The sequence below is a fragment of the Lycorma delicatula genome, chromosome 4 (genome assembly GCF_047948215.1).
Source record: "Lycorma delicatula isolate Av1 chromosome 4, ASM4794821v1, whole genome shotgun sequence".
Classification (NCBI taxonomy): Eukaryota; Metazoa; Arthropoda; class Insecta; order Hemiptera; family Fulgoridae; genus Lycorma; species Lycorma delicatula.
In genome coordinates, this window is record NC_134458.1 from 169,959,182 (window position 1) to 169,978,005 (window position 18,824).

At 30.7% G+C, this 18,824-nt stretch overlaps 1 protein-coding gene across 1 annotated transcript in view; it reads left to right on the forward strand.

Annotated features, from left to right (window-relative positions):
* The window catches only part of LOC142324070 (zinc finger protein 236-like), a 131,334-nt gene that overhangs the window by 13,869 nt on the left and 98,641 nt on the right, over window positions 1-18,824 (forward strand). The window contains exons 6-9 of the mRNA XM_075364699.1: window positions 6,450-6,578; window positions 7,712-7,876; window positions 12,893-13,027; window positions 13,210-13,359. Of these exons, the coding sequence (XP_075220814.1) occupies window positions 6,450-6,578; window positions 7,712-7,876; window positions 12,893-13,027; window positions 13,210-13,359 (579 nt within the window). The remainder of the gene's footprint in view (window positions 1-6,449; window positions 6,579-7,711; window positions 7,877-12,892; window positions 13,028-13,209; window positions 13,360-18,824) is intronic.

Consider the following 18,824-nt stretch of genomic DNA (forward strand, 5'->3'; position numbering starts at 1 on the left):
TTGAAGCATAGCTCAACATAATTACATATGCAGATGACGTTTTCATTATACAAGAATATGAGGACATGTTGCAACAAGGACTATATTCATTACAAAATATCAGTAGTGAATATGGCTTAAAAATAACTACTCAGGAAACAAATATAATGGCTTGTTAATAATAAAATACCTGGTGAGATCAAAGATAAGATAGAGAGAGATAAATGAAATATTGGAGCAAGTGTCTGGCTTCCATTATTTACTTGCATATTTTGTACATGACCAGGATGTAACAGATAAACTTAAGTTAATTTGTGAAATGATTCACAAAACCCTAAAATGTAAAACTAGGAATGTAGATTAAAGTAAGACTGGCAGAACTGGTTTTGTTGTATGGAAATAAAACACGAATGATCTGTAAAAGAGAATATCAATTCACAACTGCAGAAATGAGATTCCTTAGATTAGTGAGGAGCTGCAGACTGTTGGACAAATTACCAAAGGAAAGTATTAGATAGGATCTGAAGATTTTTATCTTGAGGGAAGTTGAAAGAATACCAAATAAATGACATCTGGGTCATATGTAGGCAGATTGATTACCTTGCTTTATTTTAGATCGGTCAGAAGGACATAGAAGCATTGGCAGCCTGATGAAAAGATGGCTTCTGGAACAGGTAAAGTTGCTTAATCCTTGAACTGAAGAAGAATGAATCTTAATGTTGTATAGTTGATATATCGAGTTGATGACTACATCAACTCTGTACACATAATACTCTGTATATATATATATATATATACTGCCAGGTGTAAAATGGGCAGTCCCAATCTGTTAAGCGACCCAACCCAACCCCTATAAAACGCAACCCAACCTTATATTAGGTAGGTATTGAAATAATAAAAAGGCATGTGTAAATGTAAATGTAATTTTTATTATTTCCATCCATTACCTTACATTTAGAGTAAATGTTAGAAGTGGCCGCCATATTCTTGAATACAAGCTTCAATACTTTGTTACAGAGTTTCTTGCAACTTTTTTCAAAGTTTGTGGCTGGATATTTAATACAACTTGTTCAATATTGACTTTAAATTGTTCAAGTATTCGTGGTTTGTTGCTGTAAGCTTTTTCTTTGAGTTAACCCCATAGAAAAAAATCCGTCGCAGTCAAATTTGGAGATTTTGGTGGCCACAAGCCTCGACCGATAACACGATTGCCAAAGAATTCCTTAACGAAATCAGAAGTTGAACCTGCGTAGTGCGATGTCGCATCATCATGTTGTTGCCAGCAGTGTCTGTCTTCCTCTTCCAAGAGTGCAATGAACTGAAATAAAATATCCTGATATCGTTCTGCATTAATGGTGTACTCGAAAAAAATAGGACCGATTATTTTCTTCCGCAGTCACGCACCACACGCCCAACTTCTGCAGGTGTAATTGTTTTTCGTGATAAACGTGGGGATTTTCAGCACTCCAAATTCTACTGTTTTGGCTGTTTACATAGCCATCCAAATGAAATCGTGCTTCATCTGTGAAAAATAACGAATCCATAACATTAATTCCCTCACGCAGAAATCGACGGAACCGTTGACAATATTGTAGCTATTTTTCTTTGTCAGGCTCAAGAAGTCGATGAACCGTTTGAATGCAATAAGGTCGTTAATTGTAATTGTTTGGTCGCCCGATGAACAGTTGATTTAGGTAAATTAATTTCAGGAGACAAACGTCTGATCGATTTATTTGGCGAGGCGAGTAATCGGTCTTTGATTTCAGTGACTGTATCTGTATTCAACACTGACGCAGATCTTTTGTGTTCCTTGTTATTAACAGAACCAGTCTCTAAATTTTGCAACTAACCTTAATACTGATGTTTTGTTAGGAGCTGGTTTATCTGTGTACTTATGGCGAAACAAATCTTACACTGCAACCACTGATTTCGTACTGAAGTACGACTCAACAATGAAAACACGTTCATCTAGCGAAAACACCATCTTGTCTCTAGCAATACACTAAACGTTATGATTGCATTGTTATTACTATCGGCAGTGTTCTACTGCGTCGCCGCGATGTTCAGATGTTGGACGAGTCCATTTCAGTAACGAGTAGGGGAGTAAGCTTGATTTTTGAAATTTCATGGATGAGTGATTGATGGGTTGCGTTTTATATGGGACACCCTGTATATAGTTGATATAGACTTACAGTCTTTTGGTTATACTGATTCTGATTATTGATCTGTGTTTGAATGATTAATTAACATCAAATCATTATAAATATGAATTGTAAATAGTAATATCACATTTTCTTCTTGTGTACCTTATACTTTAAAGATAAACACCAAACCATTGGTGTTTGACATTACTTCTGTTGACATTTTTAAATGATTCCTACCCTTGCAAAAGTTAGAGCTTTTGTAATATCAGTTGATTTTTCTACAAAAATTATAATTTTATTTTTCAATTTTTTTCCCAGAAATGAAAATTGTAACATGATATCTTGGATTGCAAATGTTGAAAAACAACTGGTAGAATTTTTCTCAAAGGGTTGAAAATTATATATAAAAAGAGCAGTAACTGTCATGGATGTAAAGTGTAACAAATGTAAAATGGTTTTTTGCATAATTTTAATTGCTACATTTTTTTTTCATATTGACCATTATTGAATTTCAACTTTTAATCATGGCTTAAAAAAGTAATTTTAATTACATCTTATAAGTAAAGATTGGAGATGCTTGACAAAAACCATAAGAAATAATTTATTTAAACGGTTTGGGAACTAAATTAATTTTATTTAATTATTAATGTCTTATTAATAAGCCCTGTGGCATGTAAATATATGAGTCTATTGGATATATCTTTATTGAGCTGGACATAAAACTGTTGGCAATTTTTTTTGTTGATATGCAAAATGTGGAAGCATATGCAGTATTACAAATGGCCACTAAATGGGTATGGATTGCCTTTCACCTGTTCTTGTTTTTAAGTATGTTCTTTTTTTTATTGTTTCTTAGCATGCATCATTTTACATTATACAGTTAGTTTATAAATCAGCCTTGCATATTGAAATATTTCTTTATATACAAATGTTAAAGTATTTTTGGTGATAAGGTTATGAGAAAAGCTGTTTTTCAGGTTTAGGAAATAATGTAGTTAAATGAAAAAGTAAAGTAAAGTTTTGAAAAGAACAGATTTCTTATAACATCTTTATAGCAAATATTATTCCATATATATTATTCATCATATATATTATTTCATTTCTGTAGCAGAAGTAAGTTAACAAAGTGTACAATTTGCCTTCTGAGCTAGCTTTGGCTTGGTTGTATTGCAAACCTTGACTGAAATGTTAAAGATTGGTATGATAAGGAATACAATTTATGAAAGATTGCTCATTTTTATAAGTAGAAAAAGAAAAGAATTGGTCAATACCAATTTAAGACACTTTAAGATATTCTGTGATAAACTCCATAGTTTTTTTATTTTGATATAAAAAGTCTTTATATTCCTATTTCAGGAATCAGTTAAAAAGCGTTTCAATTTGATATAAGGAATTAAGTAGGTCTTCCAGTTTACAATAGGTAATTAAAAAAAAAAAAAAAACAGCCCTTTCTGTAAAAATATACAGTTTTTAAAAACTATAGAGTTATATATATGAATTATGTGTATTATGGGTGTGTGATTAATCAAAGTTTTTGAGTCGATTTGAATATTTCTTGAATTGAGTAGAGACAGATATTTAAAAATTCAAAACATTTTTACTTAGAAATATTTTAAGATTTGTGTATTCTAAATTCCCATTTTTATAAATAAGATTAAAATACTTCACTGTGAAATATATTTTCATATTATATATAGATTAATTTTGTATTGATGATGTTGAAAAATATCACCAGCTTTTGAATTTCCAAGTTAAAAAATGATTAATAATGAGCTATTTTGAATGTTGTTTGGAAAAATGTCATTAGGCTTCATCTATATCATGGTTATTTTAGAGTCAGGGAAAATTCTGAAAATAGGGAAAAATCATTTTCAAAATTTTGGGGTAACTCTGTTCATGTTAATGAGCTTTCCGACCAGGACATGGTTTTAAGGGAAATTTATTGAAAGTTCTTCTTAGGCGTTTCTCTATGTTCTATAATGGAAACTAGTTTTATTCTCAAATGAATGAGCCATCTATCTTAGTAATAGATCTTGGAATGTGTTTTGATGTAAAAAAAATTTCCCACTTTTTTGAGGAAATCGCAGACCACCCCACCACATGTAATGATGTGTGCAGGGATATATGATAGAACTGTTCTTTTTTTAAGGAAGTATTTACAAGATTTCATAGCTTTACATGATTGATAATTATTTTATTCCTCAGCTTCGATTGATTGATGGGGAATTACCTGCAATTTTATTACAAAGTGGAGCTCTAGCTCATTGTGCTTAGTCATTAAAAGACTTTTTAAATAAACATTGTGAAGGGTGGTGGATTGATAGGGGCTTCAAGATTCAATGGCTGTCTAGAAGTCCAGAACACACACACACGCGCGCGCGCGCGTGCGCACATGTAATTTGAAGTAAGTTATTACATCTGTAATAAATTACTTCAAATTGTTACATTAATTTTAATCTAATGTGCTTTAAGTTATTAATATTTTTATATAATATTAAATAAACTAAAGACAAACAATTCAAGTTTAATTATTTAATACATTATATACAATGGACGAGTATAACTTGTCCAACCATTTTTGCTCAGTTGAATGACGGATATGTTGTCCTCATGATTAAAGTTCTATATCTTTCATTAGGATCACACCAGGTCGTCTTTTGTTGATCTCAGATATTGAGTGTTTCATACTGAATTCAATATCAGGTTGTTTTTGCTATCTATTGGATAATTTTTGAATTGTGTGAGTTTAGGTAAGATGATATTTGTGAGGCAAGTTTGTTTACATGCATGTTGTTGATTTATTTTCCATGTTTATTTTATTGACTCAATTATTTTTGTTATTATTGTTTAAAAATTAGCAAAATGAGTGGTATTTATGACTAAATTAGTCAAATTGGTGTACGATATCTTGGATGATAACGATGAAGAAAATTCTGATTCTGAAAAAAAAATTAAGGTTGTGTCTATCGGACATAAACAGATTAGTGAATTATGTTTTGATAGTGGTTCTGAAGGGAAACTAGATGATGAGGGTAGGGACTCAACGTACAAATATCTGGTTATTTGTGATCTGTATTCATCAGATGATGATTATTATAACCACGTGTTGAAAAATAAAAAAAGTTGTTTCTGTAACTGAACCTTTAGTAAGTGATGTTATTTTGAATGATTCTACTTATAGGTCTACTAGTGCTACTTACTGTTGTTCTTCTGTAATTTCTAATACTTCTGCTGACAATTCTATTTGTACCAAATTAGATTTAGGCCTACCTTCAACCTTATTAACTCCTCTTATTGGCAGTGTTACACTCTTATAACATTGTAACAACTCTAATAATTATTATTTTTTTTTTTTTATTATAAAATAATTTCTCAGAATAATAATGTTTCTATCTACATCTAGTTCTCAAGTGTAAATAATCAGAAGTGTGTGAAACAGTAATATTCACTTTTTTCTTTCTGTTTCCTGTTTATCCTCTGGTAATTACCATTCAGATAATACTTCAGAGGATGAATGAGGATGATATGTATGAGTGTAAATGAAGTGTAGTCTTTTACAGTCTCAGTTCGACCATTTCTGAGATGTGCGGTTAGTTGAAACCCAACCACCAAAGAACACCGGTATCCACGATCTAGTATTTAAACCCATGTAAAAATAATTGACTTTACTAGGATTTGAATGCTGGAACTCTCGACTTCCAAATCAGCTGATTTGGGAAGACGCGTTCACCACTAGACCAAACCGGTTGGTTCGTAGTATTCACTGGAAGTAAAACATCAGACAGACTCTGGTTTTGTGCTGTATTTTACTAAAAAAAAAGTTTTTCTTTCAAGTGACATAACTTTTTATTCCAAGGTGATATCTAAATTAATTTATATAATATATATAGAGTCTGTTTCTGTGTTTCTAAAAGTATGTTATACGCAATATAAATAACTTAAAATACAAATAATAATTACATATATCATGTTGCAGCTATTTTTTTTTCTGTGTTTGAAAGGGAAATTTCACCATGACGCACAAACTCTGGGATTTTATATTTTTTCTTTTACAAAGAACAAATCTGCATGTCTTTTTCTTTCAGATGATAAAACTCTTGTGAGAAAATTTTGGTATTATGATAAGTAGGAATTTTTTTGAGCCGGTCTAAATTGACCAGTTACCATGGACCACCATGTGCCAAGAAGCCGAGGGTTCAAATTGTTAATAGAAAGGAGCTTTGTGGCCATAGTTTAAAAGTAGTTTATCTTTCTAAAAATATTTGCTTTTTATGTAAGATTTTTAAACTTTTTAATATGTTTTCCATTCTATATTGTTTTTTAAAGGGTCCATTTAAATGTGAAGTTTGTTCAAAAGAATTTGAAATGTGGTCTGCCTATAAAAAACATTTAAAAACTCACCTAGATGATAAGCCACATCGTTGTTCACAATGTTCAGCTTCATTTAATGTACCTGTAAGTACAGTTTGATATTTTATTAAATAATGTTATTTTTAAATAGAAATTGTATTTGTCTTTTATTAAGTTTAATTTTTTTTTTTTTGGATAATGCATGGAATTTGTGTAGTATAATTTTTTCTTATGTTGTTAATTTTCATTGATTAAAATGAAATAATTGATGACTGGATAATAAATATATTTAAACTTACTTTCATTCACAGTATTCTGTTATCTTTCTAGCTGAACGACTTCAAAAAGTAATGAGTGACTGGAGCTGATATTTATTTTGAATAATTTTGTTGTACTTCACGTTACTAACTTTCTCATTTATTACATTGTAATGAAATGTTTTCTTAAGCCCTTCTCTAACTTATGGATGCCTCCAAAGAGGACATATTTTCATGATGGTGTTCTCCTATACACTTCAAGTACAATGCAAGATTCTCCTTATGACCTTTGGCTAGTTTGATCATCTGTACAGCCTGGACCTTGCACCAAGGGACCATCACTTGTTCCTGTGTCTTAAAACCTTTCTTACTGGTTGACAGTTTCACATCAACAACGAGTTCAACCAAACAAGTTGTTCCTGTGTTGCAAGTAGCAACACAGGCACCATCATTCTATGACAAGGGTTACAACTTCTGGTGCCCACTATGATAAATGCTTCAGCAATAGCAGAAACTGTGTAGAAAAATAGAATAAGAATTGTACTTCAAAAAACAATAAAAATTTTATGTGAGTATATTATTTATCTTTTTTAATAATCTTTAGCACCTACTTTCTGGATAACCTTTCATATATAATCAGATCATAAGTACATCTCTAGAAAGTTTCTTTCAGAGAACGAAATTGGTCATTTTCAGTGAAATTGAAATACAAAATACTTTGTTTTAAGATAACAGAAAATAATTTGCGGAAACACTGGGTTTTAATGATAAAACTGCAGTCAAAGTATTCATATTCTGAGGAAATTATTTATTTTTTTCTCAAAATTTTATACAAGGAGTTCAAATCAGTCCAAATTAAATTATTGGGGACTTAATAAACTCCAACTGCTGGTCTGTATTGTTTAAATTCCAGATATTACTAACAATGTATGCTCAGTTTGATATGAGAATTGATATAAAAAATTTTTTTTTTTTGTACAGTCAAATCTTATTCTACACAAAGCAACACACAATGCCGATGATTTATCTTGTCCTGAGTGTAATAAGAAATTTAATAGATTGGCTAGCCTGAAAGCTCATTTGATATTACACGAAAGAGAAGAAAGTTTATTTTGTACAGAGTGTGGTGATGAATTTAATAATCAGGTAATTATATTTTATTAAAATAATTTTGTTTAAACATTGATATATCATGTACAAAGGTTGAGATATGGTAACAAATTGGAATAAAGTACTTAACCCTCCATCGGTCGCTTAAAATTTGAATCGCCGACTCTTGCTCAGCAGAGGTTTCATCCGGGTTATGCAACAATGTACAAAATGTAAAGAAAATGTTTATTTTTATAATCAAACTTCTATAAAAATCCAGATATATGTTTAACACAAACAGTATAATATAAAAAAAGGTTTTTTATATTATAAAATGTATATATTATTTAGTTATTGTGAAAAATTACTTTTACAATTATTATATGAAATAAACATATTTTATTCAAAAGTATGTAAAAACTACGTACGAAAATAGTATAAGAAATCTTATTTATTACAAATACAAGTGTAAAATATATGTTTTAAAACAATTATTCAAAAATAATAATTATCAGGAAATACAAAATTTGTAATTGTAAATTTTGTTAAAAGTTGAAATATACTTGATATGAAAAAAACGTAAAGGCGTACATTCAAGAACATTGCTTACACATGGAAATATCATTGTGGAAAAACTACAGATAAAATATATTGTAAAAGGAAAATACTTAAAAACATGTATAAAGCCAGCCATCAATTAATTGTTTTGATTGTCATTCGTGGGCTAGGTTGGCCAAAAGCAAAGCCTTACAAAAACTTAGACAGATGAATCACTGTCTACCGGTATTTCTTCATCTTCATCGCTGGAATCAGCACACTTGGTACACTGTACTGCAGAATGCTCTCTGCATATGAAAAGTTTGCACTGAATACACCTTGTCTTCGATGGCCAATTTTTCTTATAGCTGCAAAGGAAGCATCACCCCGAAGTGACTACATCTGGTGGCGGTTCACGTTGTTGATCTACTTGTTTGCCGATACTCAGAATCTTACACATCCGTAGTTTCAGTTTCAGTTTTTGCACAAGGCGAAAGGTAGCTCTTGAATAAACTTTCTTCTAAAGATAGTCTGGTTTACATTCTTTTTCAGAACGATGTAACTGTTCAAACATCCAATATCAAGAAGGGTGTAAAACAGCCTCATCGACCATTGATTACAGACTCTGGCAGTTGAATAGCTTTCCTTATATTTGTCACTGTGTCCACTCCTCCTTTGCTTGAATTGTAGAACAAATTAATTTCTGGCTTTCCATAAGAGCAAGAATTCTCAGTTGTGTCTACAGCATTGGTGTTATGCATTGATGACAGCAGGATTACATCTTTGTTCTTCTTTGCTTTAAATGAAAACGTTGTGTAGTCTTTCTTAAAAGCAAAACATGAACTTCCTACAGGACATTGTTTGGTATCGATGAAAGCTATTGTTATTTCACGCTTGTTTTTCCTTACTGTTCCAACGAGTGTCAAGCGATGATTTTTCAAAAGTTCTTCGCAAAGAGGTATGGATGTGAAATAGTTGCATTTCTACCCGAACCAGAAACCGGTTCAGTCATTCTCAGAACAACTTCTTTGCCCGAGTTATCTACAGCAAAAGGTCCTTCAGGTTGTTTCCCTGCATATACCTCTAGATTGGCGGTATAAAATGTTTTTGCACAAGTCATTGCATAAACTTTGATTCCGTACTTGGCAGGCTTGTTTCTCATATACTGCCTGAAAGAGCATCGACTGCGGAACGATTCCAGCATTTCATCGACAGTTACAAATTCACTTACAGTGAAATGTTTCTTACATAACTCGATAAAGTCATCAATCAAATCTCTAATAGGAGCCAATTTATCGATTGTCTTTCTATCTTCTCGCATTGTGATGTCGTCAAACCTGATACATCTCAATAAAAATTTGAATCGGCTTAGTGACATGACGCATCTGAAAAATTTTACACCAGTCCCATCAGTGGCCCATAGTTCTTCTAGAATTAGATTCCTGCTACGCATTACCCCTACTATATACAGGATACCAATAACAGCTCTTATCTCAATTGGATTAGTTGTTTTGCGGTCTCGTTCTCTAGTAAACATTTGTTTGTTTGCGTTTATATAAATATTTGTGTAGCCCGTTATGTCTTTGATTGTTTCATCAGGGAAAAAAAGGTTCCATGCCTCAACAGGAGACTTGGCAACTTTTGCACTTTGGGCCACACATCCCATCCTCATCCACAAAATATTTCTATTGGACGTTTGAGCCTGCGCACTTTGATTTGGGTGCAAGTCCCAGAGCAGTTTCCTCCTTTTGCTCGTGTAAGCTGCTTTACCGTTTTGCCTGGTTACAATAATTGCAGATTGCTGTTCTTTTAACGGAATACATTCTATGTCATCAAAATCATCTTCATATGTAATACCGTTATTGATATTGACAAAGTCGTCTTGCTCACCTGGTAATTCATGTACTCCTTCGTTTTCATCACCAGAGTCCAAAGCCGTATCTTCTACATCTCTTCAGGAAATAATTCACGAGTAAAACTCCCAGTGGGCCTAAATACAATTGCAAAATGTTCCTCTCTTTCTACGCTAGCTAAAAGTCTGGCGAGTCTTTCTTCCTCTTTTTCCATTTTCCAAAACAATAACTAAGAAAAATTCACTGCATAACTTGAAAATATAAGTGATCTAAAAAAAAACTCTCGCACACCAAGGTTTCATCCAGGTTTGCAAAACACAAATAGATGCTTGCGGAGGTTTCATCCGCGTTTCCAAAACACAAACAGACGCTCGCGGAGGTTTCGTCCAGCCTTCTACTACTTCACTTGTGACACTGACCTTGAACGATGATTGGGGGTGGATAGGCCTGTCAGCTGTTCCTGAAGAGAGAGTCGACAATGTTACTAATGGACAGTGCTGCCAATCCCAAACAACACATTTACCCAAACAAAACCAATTTTACCTGGAGGAAACCTCCGCTTAGCGACCGATGGAGGGTTAAAAGAATACACATAAATAGCTATGTTATTGAATAACCACATATTCATTAAGTGATTATTCAATAAATTTTAAAACAAGATTATAAATTGTTTACAAAAATCCTAGGTGGTCTCTTGGATTGTTCAACCAACATTAATTGGTACTGCTGAAGAAGTATTGAGAAAAAATGTCATGAAAAATAAGAAGTTTACAATAGGCTATGAAATGAGTGTTTATAGTATGGTTTTTTTTTTAATAAGAATACAAAATAAAAATTGCAAATAACTGTTGGAATTTTTGGCATCCTGATAAAATGTATAAATGTTGTAAAGAATATCTAAATCACTTACACCTCCAATTCAGACTGCCATCATGATTTAAAGCATGCTTTTGTATAGGTTTGAACAATTAATTTTATTTTTATTATTAGTTTTTTATTTATATAACTTTTTCATAGTGTCTACTAACAATGATTGTTTAAGAATTGATTGGCTGTTTATCATTAGATTTTAAGTAAAAACGTTTTTAAACAATTTTTAGCATAATCTTGTTTTCAAATTTATCTAAGAGTGTTCAAGAATCAGCTGCCTAAAGTAAAAAAGACACTTGATGGACATTTTGATCGTTGACATTTTTCATCAGTAGTTATAAGGAAGTTATTAAAAGTAAATATACAACTGAAAACAGTATTAAAATATTAATGTGTGTGTATGTGTGTTTTACAAAAATGGCTACTAGCATTTAAACATGTTGTGCTCAAATAACAGTAACATGAAAATTAAACGAGGTATCAACAATCCAAGAACATGTGGTTACGGTGGGCGGGGGGGGGGGGGTTATGTGGAACAACCACACATAACTGCTGCCAACCGCACATAACTAAATATCTTCATTGGCACCCAATCAAAAAAGTTTGGTTATTTTCTGAACAGACCTTGTATATTATTAAATTAACCACCTAATAAATCAAAATCAACTGATGCATCTTTCAGCTCTTAGACCATCTTCAGTCTTAATTTATAATTTTACTTTACATTGAAGAATAAAAAAAAAAATATTTTTATGATTAACTCTTTTAATTATATATATATATATATATATATATATATATAAAATGGTTAATGGCATTTGTTGACTGGTTAGTGATGAACATTATTTCAGGCATAAAATTTAATCATTGTTGTTTTGAACCTTTAGCAAAGGACAGGTCACAAATATTGTTGCAAACAGGAAAACATTAGAACTGTGCAATCGATCAGTATTTGAAAAAAAAATTGAATTCTGATATTCACCTTTCCTCTTTGCCAAAGCCAAAGTATTCTTTTTAAGTCATCATAATTTATAACTACATAAAGATCATGAGGAAATATTTTTAATATATTTTGATATATTGCAGAGAAATTGTGTTGAGTTACTGTGTATGTTAAAAAATTATCATTTTTAAAATGATAAAAAAAATTATAGTATGCTTTAATAGAATAAAACTTAGTGATGGATGGTTCTTGCTTAAAAAAAATCTGTAATCTGTACTTGCTTTAATGTTCATTTTCATTTTATGATGTGTATTATTACTTAATTGTTTTAAACAAAAAATCTATGGAATTGCATTCTTTTTGTCGGTTCAGCTAGTCCATAATGCTAGACTAATATTCATGAGCTTTTTCATGTGACGGCCCTGGATGTAAGTCATTACATCATAGTTCATGCTCGATCAATTAATGTGTTTCTATTAATATTTTTGGAAATTTGTTTTATAAATAGTTTAACACAAGCTTAGATAGATTTACATATGTTTTGTACTGAATAAATTGCAAAAGAGACTTTTGTCTCTTTTGTTAAAAAATCTTGTAAAGACAAAGACCAATAAAAAACATTTCTGATTGAAGCAAAGCTTTATTTGAATATCGTTTTAGATGTATTAAATAGCGTATTATTTTTTTGTAAATTGCCTAATGTGGATGTAAGCAGTCCATATAGTTGACGCCCGGAAAATCAGCATCCCACTATACTAGCTTACTTTACCAGTTTTCCCTTTTCTAGGAAAACAATTCCTAGTAAAATGAAAACTTCAACATTTTTTATTGTAATTTATTTATTGTTTTATGTTTTCTTCATCATCATAGACTCAGCTTGACAATCATCTAAGAGAACATGATGCAGAATGGATAAAACCTAATGTTAAAGTTTATAAATGTCATCATTGCGATAGACAATATAGCCGAGCTTCTGTTCTCAGAGAACATATGAAAGGACATAAGGTACTTCTTCATTTTTGTTTTATTTTATTTCTTTTCTGTTACTCTCTCATAATTGCTTATGTGTTTTCTATTTTGTTTATATTTTTTATTATGCGATGTTAATGGTGCAGCAAGTTTTGTTATTTATATTAAGTATTGTCGATGTTATTATTATATTTATAATGCTTTATTTTTTCTTTCAGATGAAAACTTCAGTAGCATCTAGGAACAAAAAGACATCAGTTAGAAATGGTGTTTTATTGCATTATTGTGACACTTGTCAAAAGGCTTTCCAAAAACCAAGTCAGTTAATTAGGCATAAACGAATACACACAGGAGAAAAACCGTGGAAAGTATGCATATTTAATTACTGTTTTTCATTTAATTATATAAAAGTACTGAATTAATTATATAGTGTTTACATTATGTAAAAGTTAATATTTATTTCAGTTTGAGGGGATTATTGTATTCAGTAGGATGCACAAGTAGTAGTTATAACTGTTGATTATTTAATTAGCACTGTTTTGTAGTATCACTTGTAATTAATTTTCTAGAACAGTTCAGAATATAATAAAGATATACTATTATATGTTGCTGGATCTTTCATAATCTTTATTTCTTATCTCCTAAATTTTTAAGTTTTACTTATTTCATTATCTCCATGCTATTTTTATCATTGTGGATATCATTCAATGTCTTGATTTCTTTTCATTTAATCATCTGTAATCATTTCCATTTCAGTAAAAACATTCCTCTTTTTCTTTTAAAGTTTGATAGATTTAATATTTAAAATAATGAATGTTTTATTTAATTTTCCTTCTCTGTGAAATCACTTTCATTACTACTTGAATTGCTATTTCATCAGACAAGTGAAGAATATACTATTTATTAAGAAGATGTTAAAATTTATTATTAAACATTAGAGAGATTAAACTTGCTTTCTTAGCCAAGTTTGAATATGTGACTTTTCTGTTACTATTATTTTATTTGCAAATCGTAATTTATAAATTGAATCTTTATAAGTGTTGAGTTGGATAATTTTAAAATTAACTGTATAATTTCTCTTTATTTAACAGTTTGTTTTTTTTTTTAATAAGTATCATTTTTCAAGTCTGTCAAAATTGAATTTATTACTCATTTTTAAAATTAAATATTTTCTGTTAAAAAAATATATTTTTTAATGTAACTTCTGTTCTGCCTTTATTTTATCTATTCGTAAGTTTGCATATGTTCTCTGAAGTCTGTTTAAACGTCTAAAAATATTATTTAATACTTACTAATTTTTTATAATGTTGTGAATGTTTCAAGTTACGTGATTTCACATTTTTTTTAATTTTGTGTTCTACACATTCTAACATGCTAAATCAGTAACTTTTTTCACATAAAGAAATTAGGTGAAAAAAATTAAAACGCAGTGAAATCTCCTTATTTGCCCTTCCTGCATTTGTGATTTTGTTATTTGTGATGCAATATTTCATAATGTCTTTTCCAAATTCACAGGTAAAATTTTCCGTATTCGCATACATTACATTATGTAGTGACATTAAAAAATAAAAATATTATTGTAAATTAACAAAATTATAATTTAATATAGTGTGAATATACACTGCGATAGTATAAGTACTGTATTGCACATTACAGTATTTGTTTTTAAAGACAACGTAGAGAAATTTCTCCATCGTATTTGCTTTTCAATGATGGACAGGATATGAGTCACAATCATAAATAAGCAAATTGTCAACATTGCATATTTAGAGTTTCAGATTATGGCAATTCAGTATGTACTGCAAAGTAATTCAGTTGAGCAAAAGTATTGGTCGTGTAACGGTTATTACTGTGTGTGTATTGTAAATAAGTAGGAAGTGCTTTTATTCAATACAGTATTGTTGATCTTTCTGAGTGTTATTGTTAATCTATTTTACTGTATGTACAGAATAGCTTATTTTGTATTTTTTGCGTGGTTTTTGTTTTTAAACTTTAATAAAATTTATTTTTTAATTTAAATTATTTTTTATAGTGTAAAGGGACTGAGTTACTGTAAAAATATCTTCAGTCGGTAGCAATGAAAGAAAAAGGGTAAAAAAAGTTATACTGTTTTATAAAAAACCTGAAATCCTCGATAGGCTTAAAAAGGTGAATTTGAAGCTTCTGTTGCTCGTAGGTTTGCAGTAAATGAATCGACTATTCAGTACATTAAGAAATCTGAACAACAAATTAGGATCTCTGCAGCCACTCCTTCATTTCAGTGTTAAAATAGTTAGGGATCCTGCTGTTGAGAAGATGAAACTGCACTAAGTATTTGGATCAAAGGTCAGATTCAAAAACGGGTTCCAATAAGCGAACTTAAAAAGCTAAGAGACTGTATGATCATTTTAATCGAGGGCTGAGCCAAAGTGATGCTGTTATCTAATTTCAAGCTTCAGAAGGCTGGTGTACTAAATTTAGTCAGGCAATCTATACACAAATTGTAAAGATAGTAAAAATTTTAAGGGAAGCTGCATCAGCAGGTAAAGCATCTGCAGAAACTTACCCAGCAACATTTTTAAAAATCATCAAAGGTAATAAATACAAGCCAGAGCAGATTTTTAATGCAGATGATACAGGCCTGTTTTGAAAATGAATACCTGATAGGACCTTCTTCTCAAAAAAATGAACAATCAGCACCGGGGTTCAAGGTAGCAAAAGACAGAGTAATAATTTTGCTTTGTGCAAATGCAGCCGGTGATTGTTTAATTAAATCGCTGATGATTTACAGGCCCCAAAACCAACACATGTTGAAAAATAAAAATAAGACCCTGTTGCCAGTTTTTTGGTGATCCAATAAAAAAGGGTGGATTACAGCTTCACTTTTCTTGGACTGGTTCAATAACTGTTTTGTACCCAAAGTTGAAAAATATCTAAAATCAAAAATCCTTGATTTTAAGGCTCTTTTTGTCTTGGGCAGTGCTCCTGGTCATCCACAAGAAATCTAAACAGAAGTTCATCCCAAAATAAAAATAGTTTTTCTCCCGCCAAACACTACTGCTTTATTGCAACTGATCGATCAGGGAATTATTCAATTGTTTAAATTATATTACATCAGAAGAACATTTAAAATTATTTTAGATGAGATGGATTCTGATTCTGAGCTGAATGTTACAACATGTTGGAATAGATTTAATATTGCTGACTGGATTATGTGCATCAACTTTTCATTAGATGAACTGAAACAGTCAACTCTGGTGTCTTGCTGGAAGAAGCTGCATCAAACAGATATGCTGGACGGTACTGATAACATCAAGATGCCAGGAAATATCACTGAAAGTGTGAAAGCAATAACTTGTTCAATGGGGGAAAATGGGTGCGATGAAGTAGATGATACAGATATTGAAAAATCTTGTAAACACACAAGAAGAACTTAATGAACAAGATCAGGAAGATTTAATGGTGCAGATAGAGTATAAAAGGGAAGAGGTAGAAGGCAGATGCAATCCCCAGAAAACAGTTAAATGTCAAAACACTTACCGAAGGCATTAAATTATCCCATGATCTTGCCCAGTTTTTTATTGATGCTGATCCATCTTTGAATAGAAGCTTAATCTTTAAGCGCAAAATTGAAAATACCATGCAAGAATACACAGAACTTCACACGGATTTAAAAACAAGAGTGAGACAAGGAAAAATTACAAATTTTTTAAATGCAAAATACTGTAGGTTAATTATGTAGATTTCCTTCACAGTAAGTTTAGTTTTGGTGTATGTTTATTGTAGTTCTGTTTTCATGACTTCTTAAGGCAATTACAGAGTACAATTTGAACATGTAATAACATATTCTAATACAGTGCATACTAAATGTACTGTAGTGAGTTTTTAAATCAAACAGTTTGGTATGTGCTTATGAGCAAATTAGGAAGTGTACTGTACTTTGTTAAGTATATTTTGTGTAGGGTACCTATGTACTATGCTAAACCAGTGTTTATAATTAATATTGCCATCTGTACTTCATCAATAACATCACCCTAAGTAAGTATGCATGATTTTTTTACATAGAATCTAATCATTCTTCCTTAAATAAGTATTAGTTCCGATCTATATTTGTGGTTTTCTGTATTTGTGGCATCTTTACGGTCTCTAACCCCTGCAAATGAGATCTTACTGTATTGGTTTTTTTTTTAGTTGTCAGTTGTTTTGATGACTCTGTTATTAAGTCTGTTTAATAACTCAAGATTTAATCTTGGTGAATCTTGATGAATAGGGAGTTTCCTCTTCTATTCATCATCAGACTTATTCATTTAGTACTTTATCATTCATTTAATTTTTAACATTGTGATATAATCAAATTTTACACTAATGGGCTTATGCTCTTTCCTATATTTCTGTTTAATTTTCATTAAAATTTTTTAACATTTTCAATTCCACATTATTTACATTCTCTAAATTCTTACAAATTTTGGGTAAAATGCTGTTTAGGTGGCTTTATTCTTTCTTTTAAGCCTGCCTTTTATAGCTAATTTTAGTGCCAGTATATATTTCTTTTTAATTAAAAGAAAACTATATAGTTACTTTCTTACTAGTAGTAGTAGTAGTAGTAGTTGTTCAATAATTTATCGTAATTCTACTGGATGTTTAAATGTTAAATTAGTTTTTAAATTTTGCAATACGCACATGCATGTATTTTATTAAACTGTGAAATATATTATACCAATGTGCTATTTCTAATCCTAATTCTATATTGGTTAACCTGTTTAGGAATTTATGTTTTTATGTTAATAATATCAGTTTGTATTTTGAAAAACAACAGTTTTTATTTGTAAGCTAGTCCTGGTATTTTTATTACATTATCTGATTAATTATATATACTTTTTTTTGTTATTTCATTGAATTTGTATTTATCGTTATTTTTATATATTTTTTTTTAATCTTTTGCCAAGTTCTTGAAATTACTTGAGATAACAAATACTATAAATCTATAGTGTAAAAGTGCAATGAAATGAAAAAGGTTATAGTACATTAGAAAAAATTATATAGATGCTACCACTTGTGCCAGCCTCTGTGGCATGAGTGGTAGTGTCTTGGACTTTCACCCGGAGGTCCTGTGTTTGAATCCAGGTCAGGCATGGCATTTTCACACATGCTACACATCATTCATCTCATCCTCTGTAGCAATACCTATTGGTAGACCTGGAGGTTGAACAAAAAAAAAGCTTATGAAGTTAAAACATAATGAGAAAACAAAGGACAAATTAATGAACAAGACATTATTTTGATGTACTTGGAATACTGGTGATAATGCTAAAGAATTGTGTACAATTGCTGTAAATTAACATTTGCTATATTTCTGATTTTTGACTTTCTATATGAGTAAATTAGGAAGTATACTGTATTTTGTTAAGTATTATCCTTCCTAGATTCAAATGAAAAATTAAGATAATGTTCATGTCATTTAATATTCTTTTATAAGAAAAAGTTTGTTTTATTTGTGAAAATTTAAAAAAAGGATACATTCAAGGCTAAAGAATATCATGTTAAAACTGTTTGCTTCCATTAGTTTAAAGAATAACATGAATTAGTCTGTTTAATGGAACGAAACACAAGGATAGTGGGAAATTTATGTATCTCTCTACAAAATCAGAGAACTTGGATGAAAAGTCCCTTGCTGCTGTGTCTTTCTTTCATCAGGCGAATAATTATTTAGTGGTGGTTATATTTATTTATGGACGGAATTATTTATTATGTTCTGATCCTTTAGACCAGTAAGAGAAATGATGACCAGTGCTGACATTGGGTGACTAGCTGCATAAGTGCTTCATTCTTCTGGCGTAATTCCCCTTCAGTCTAT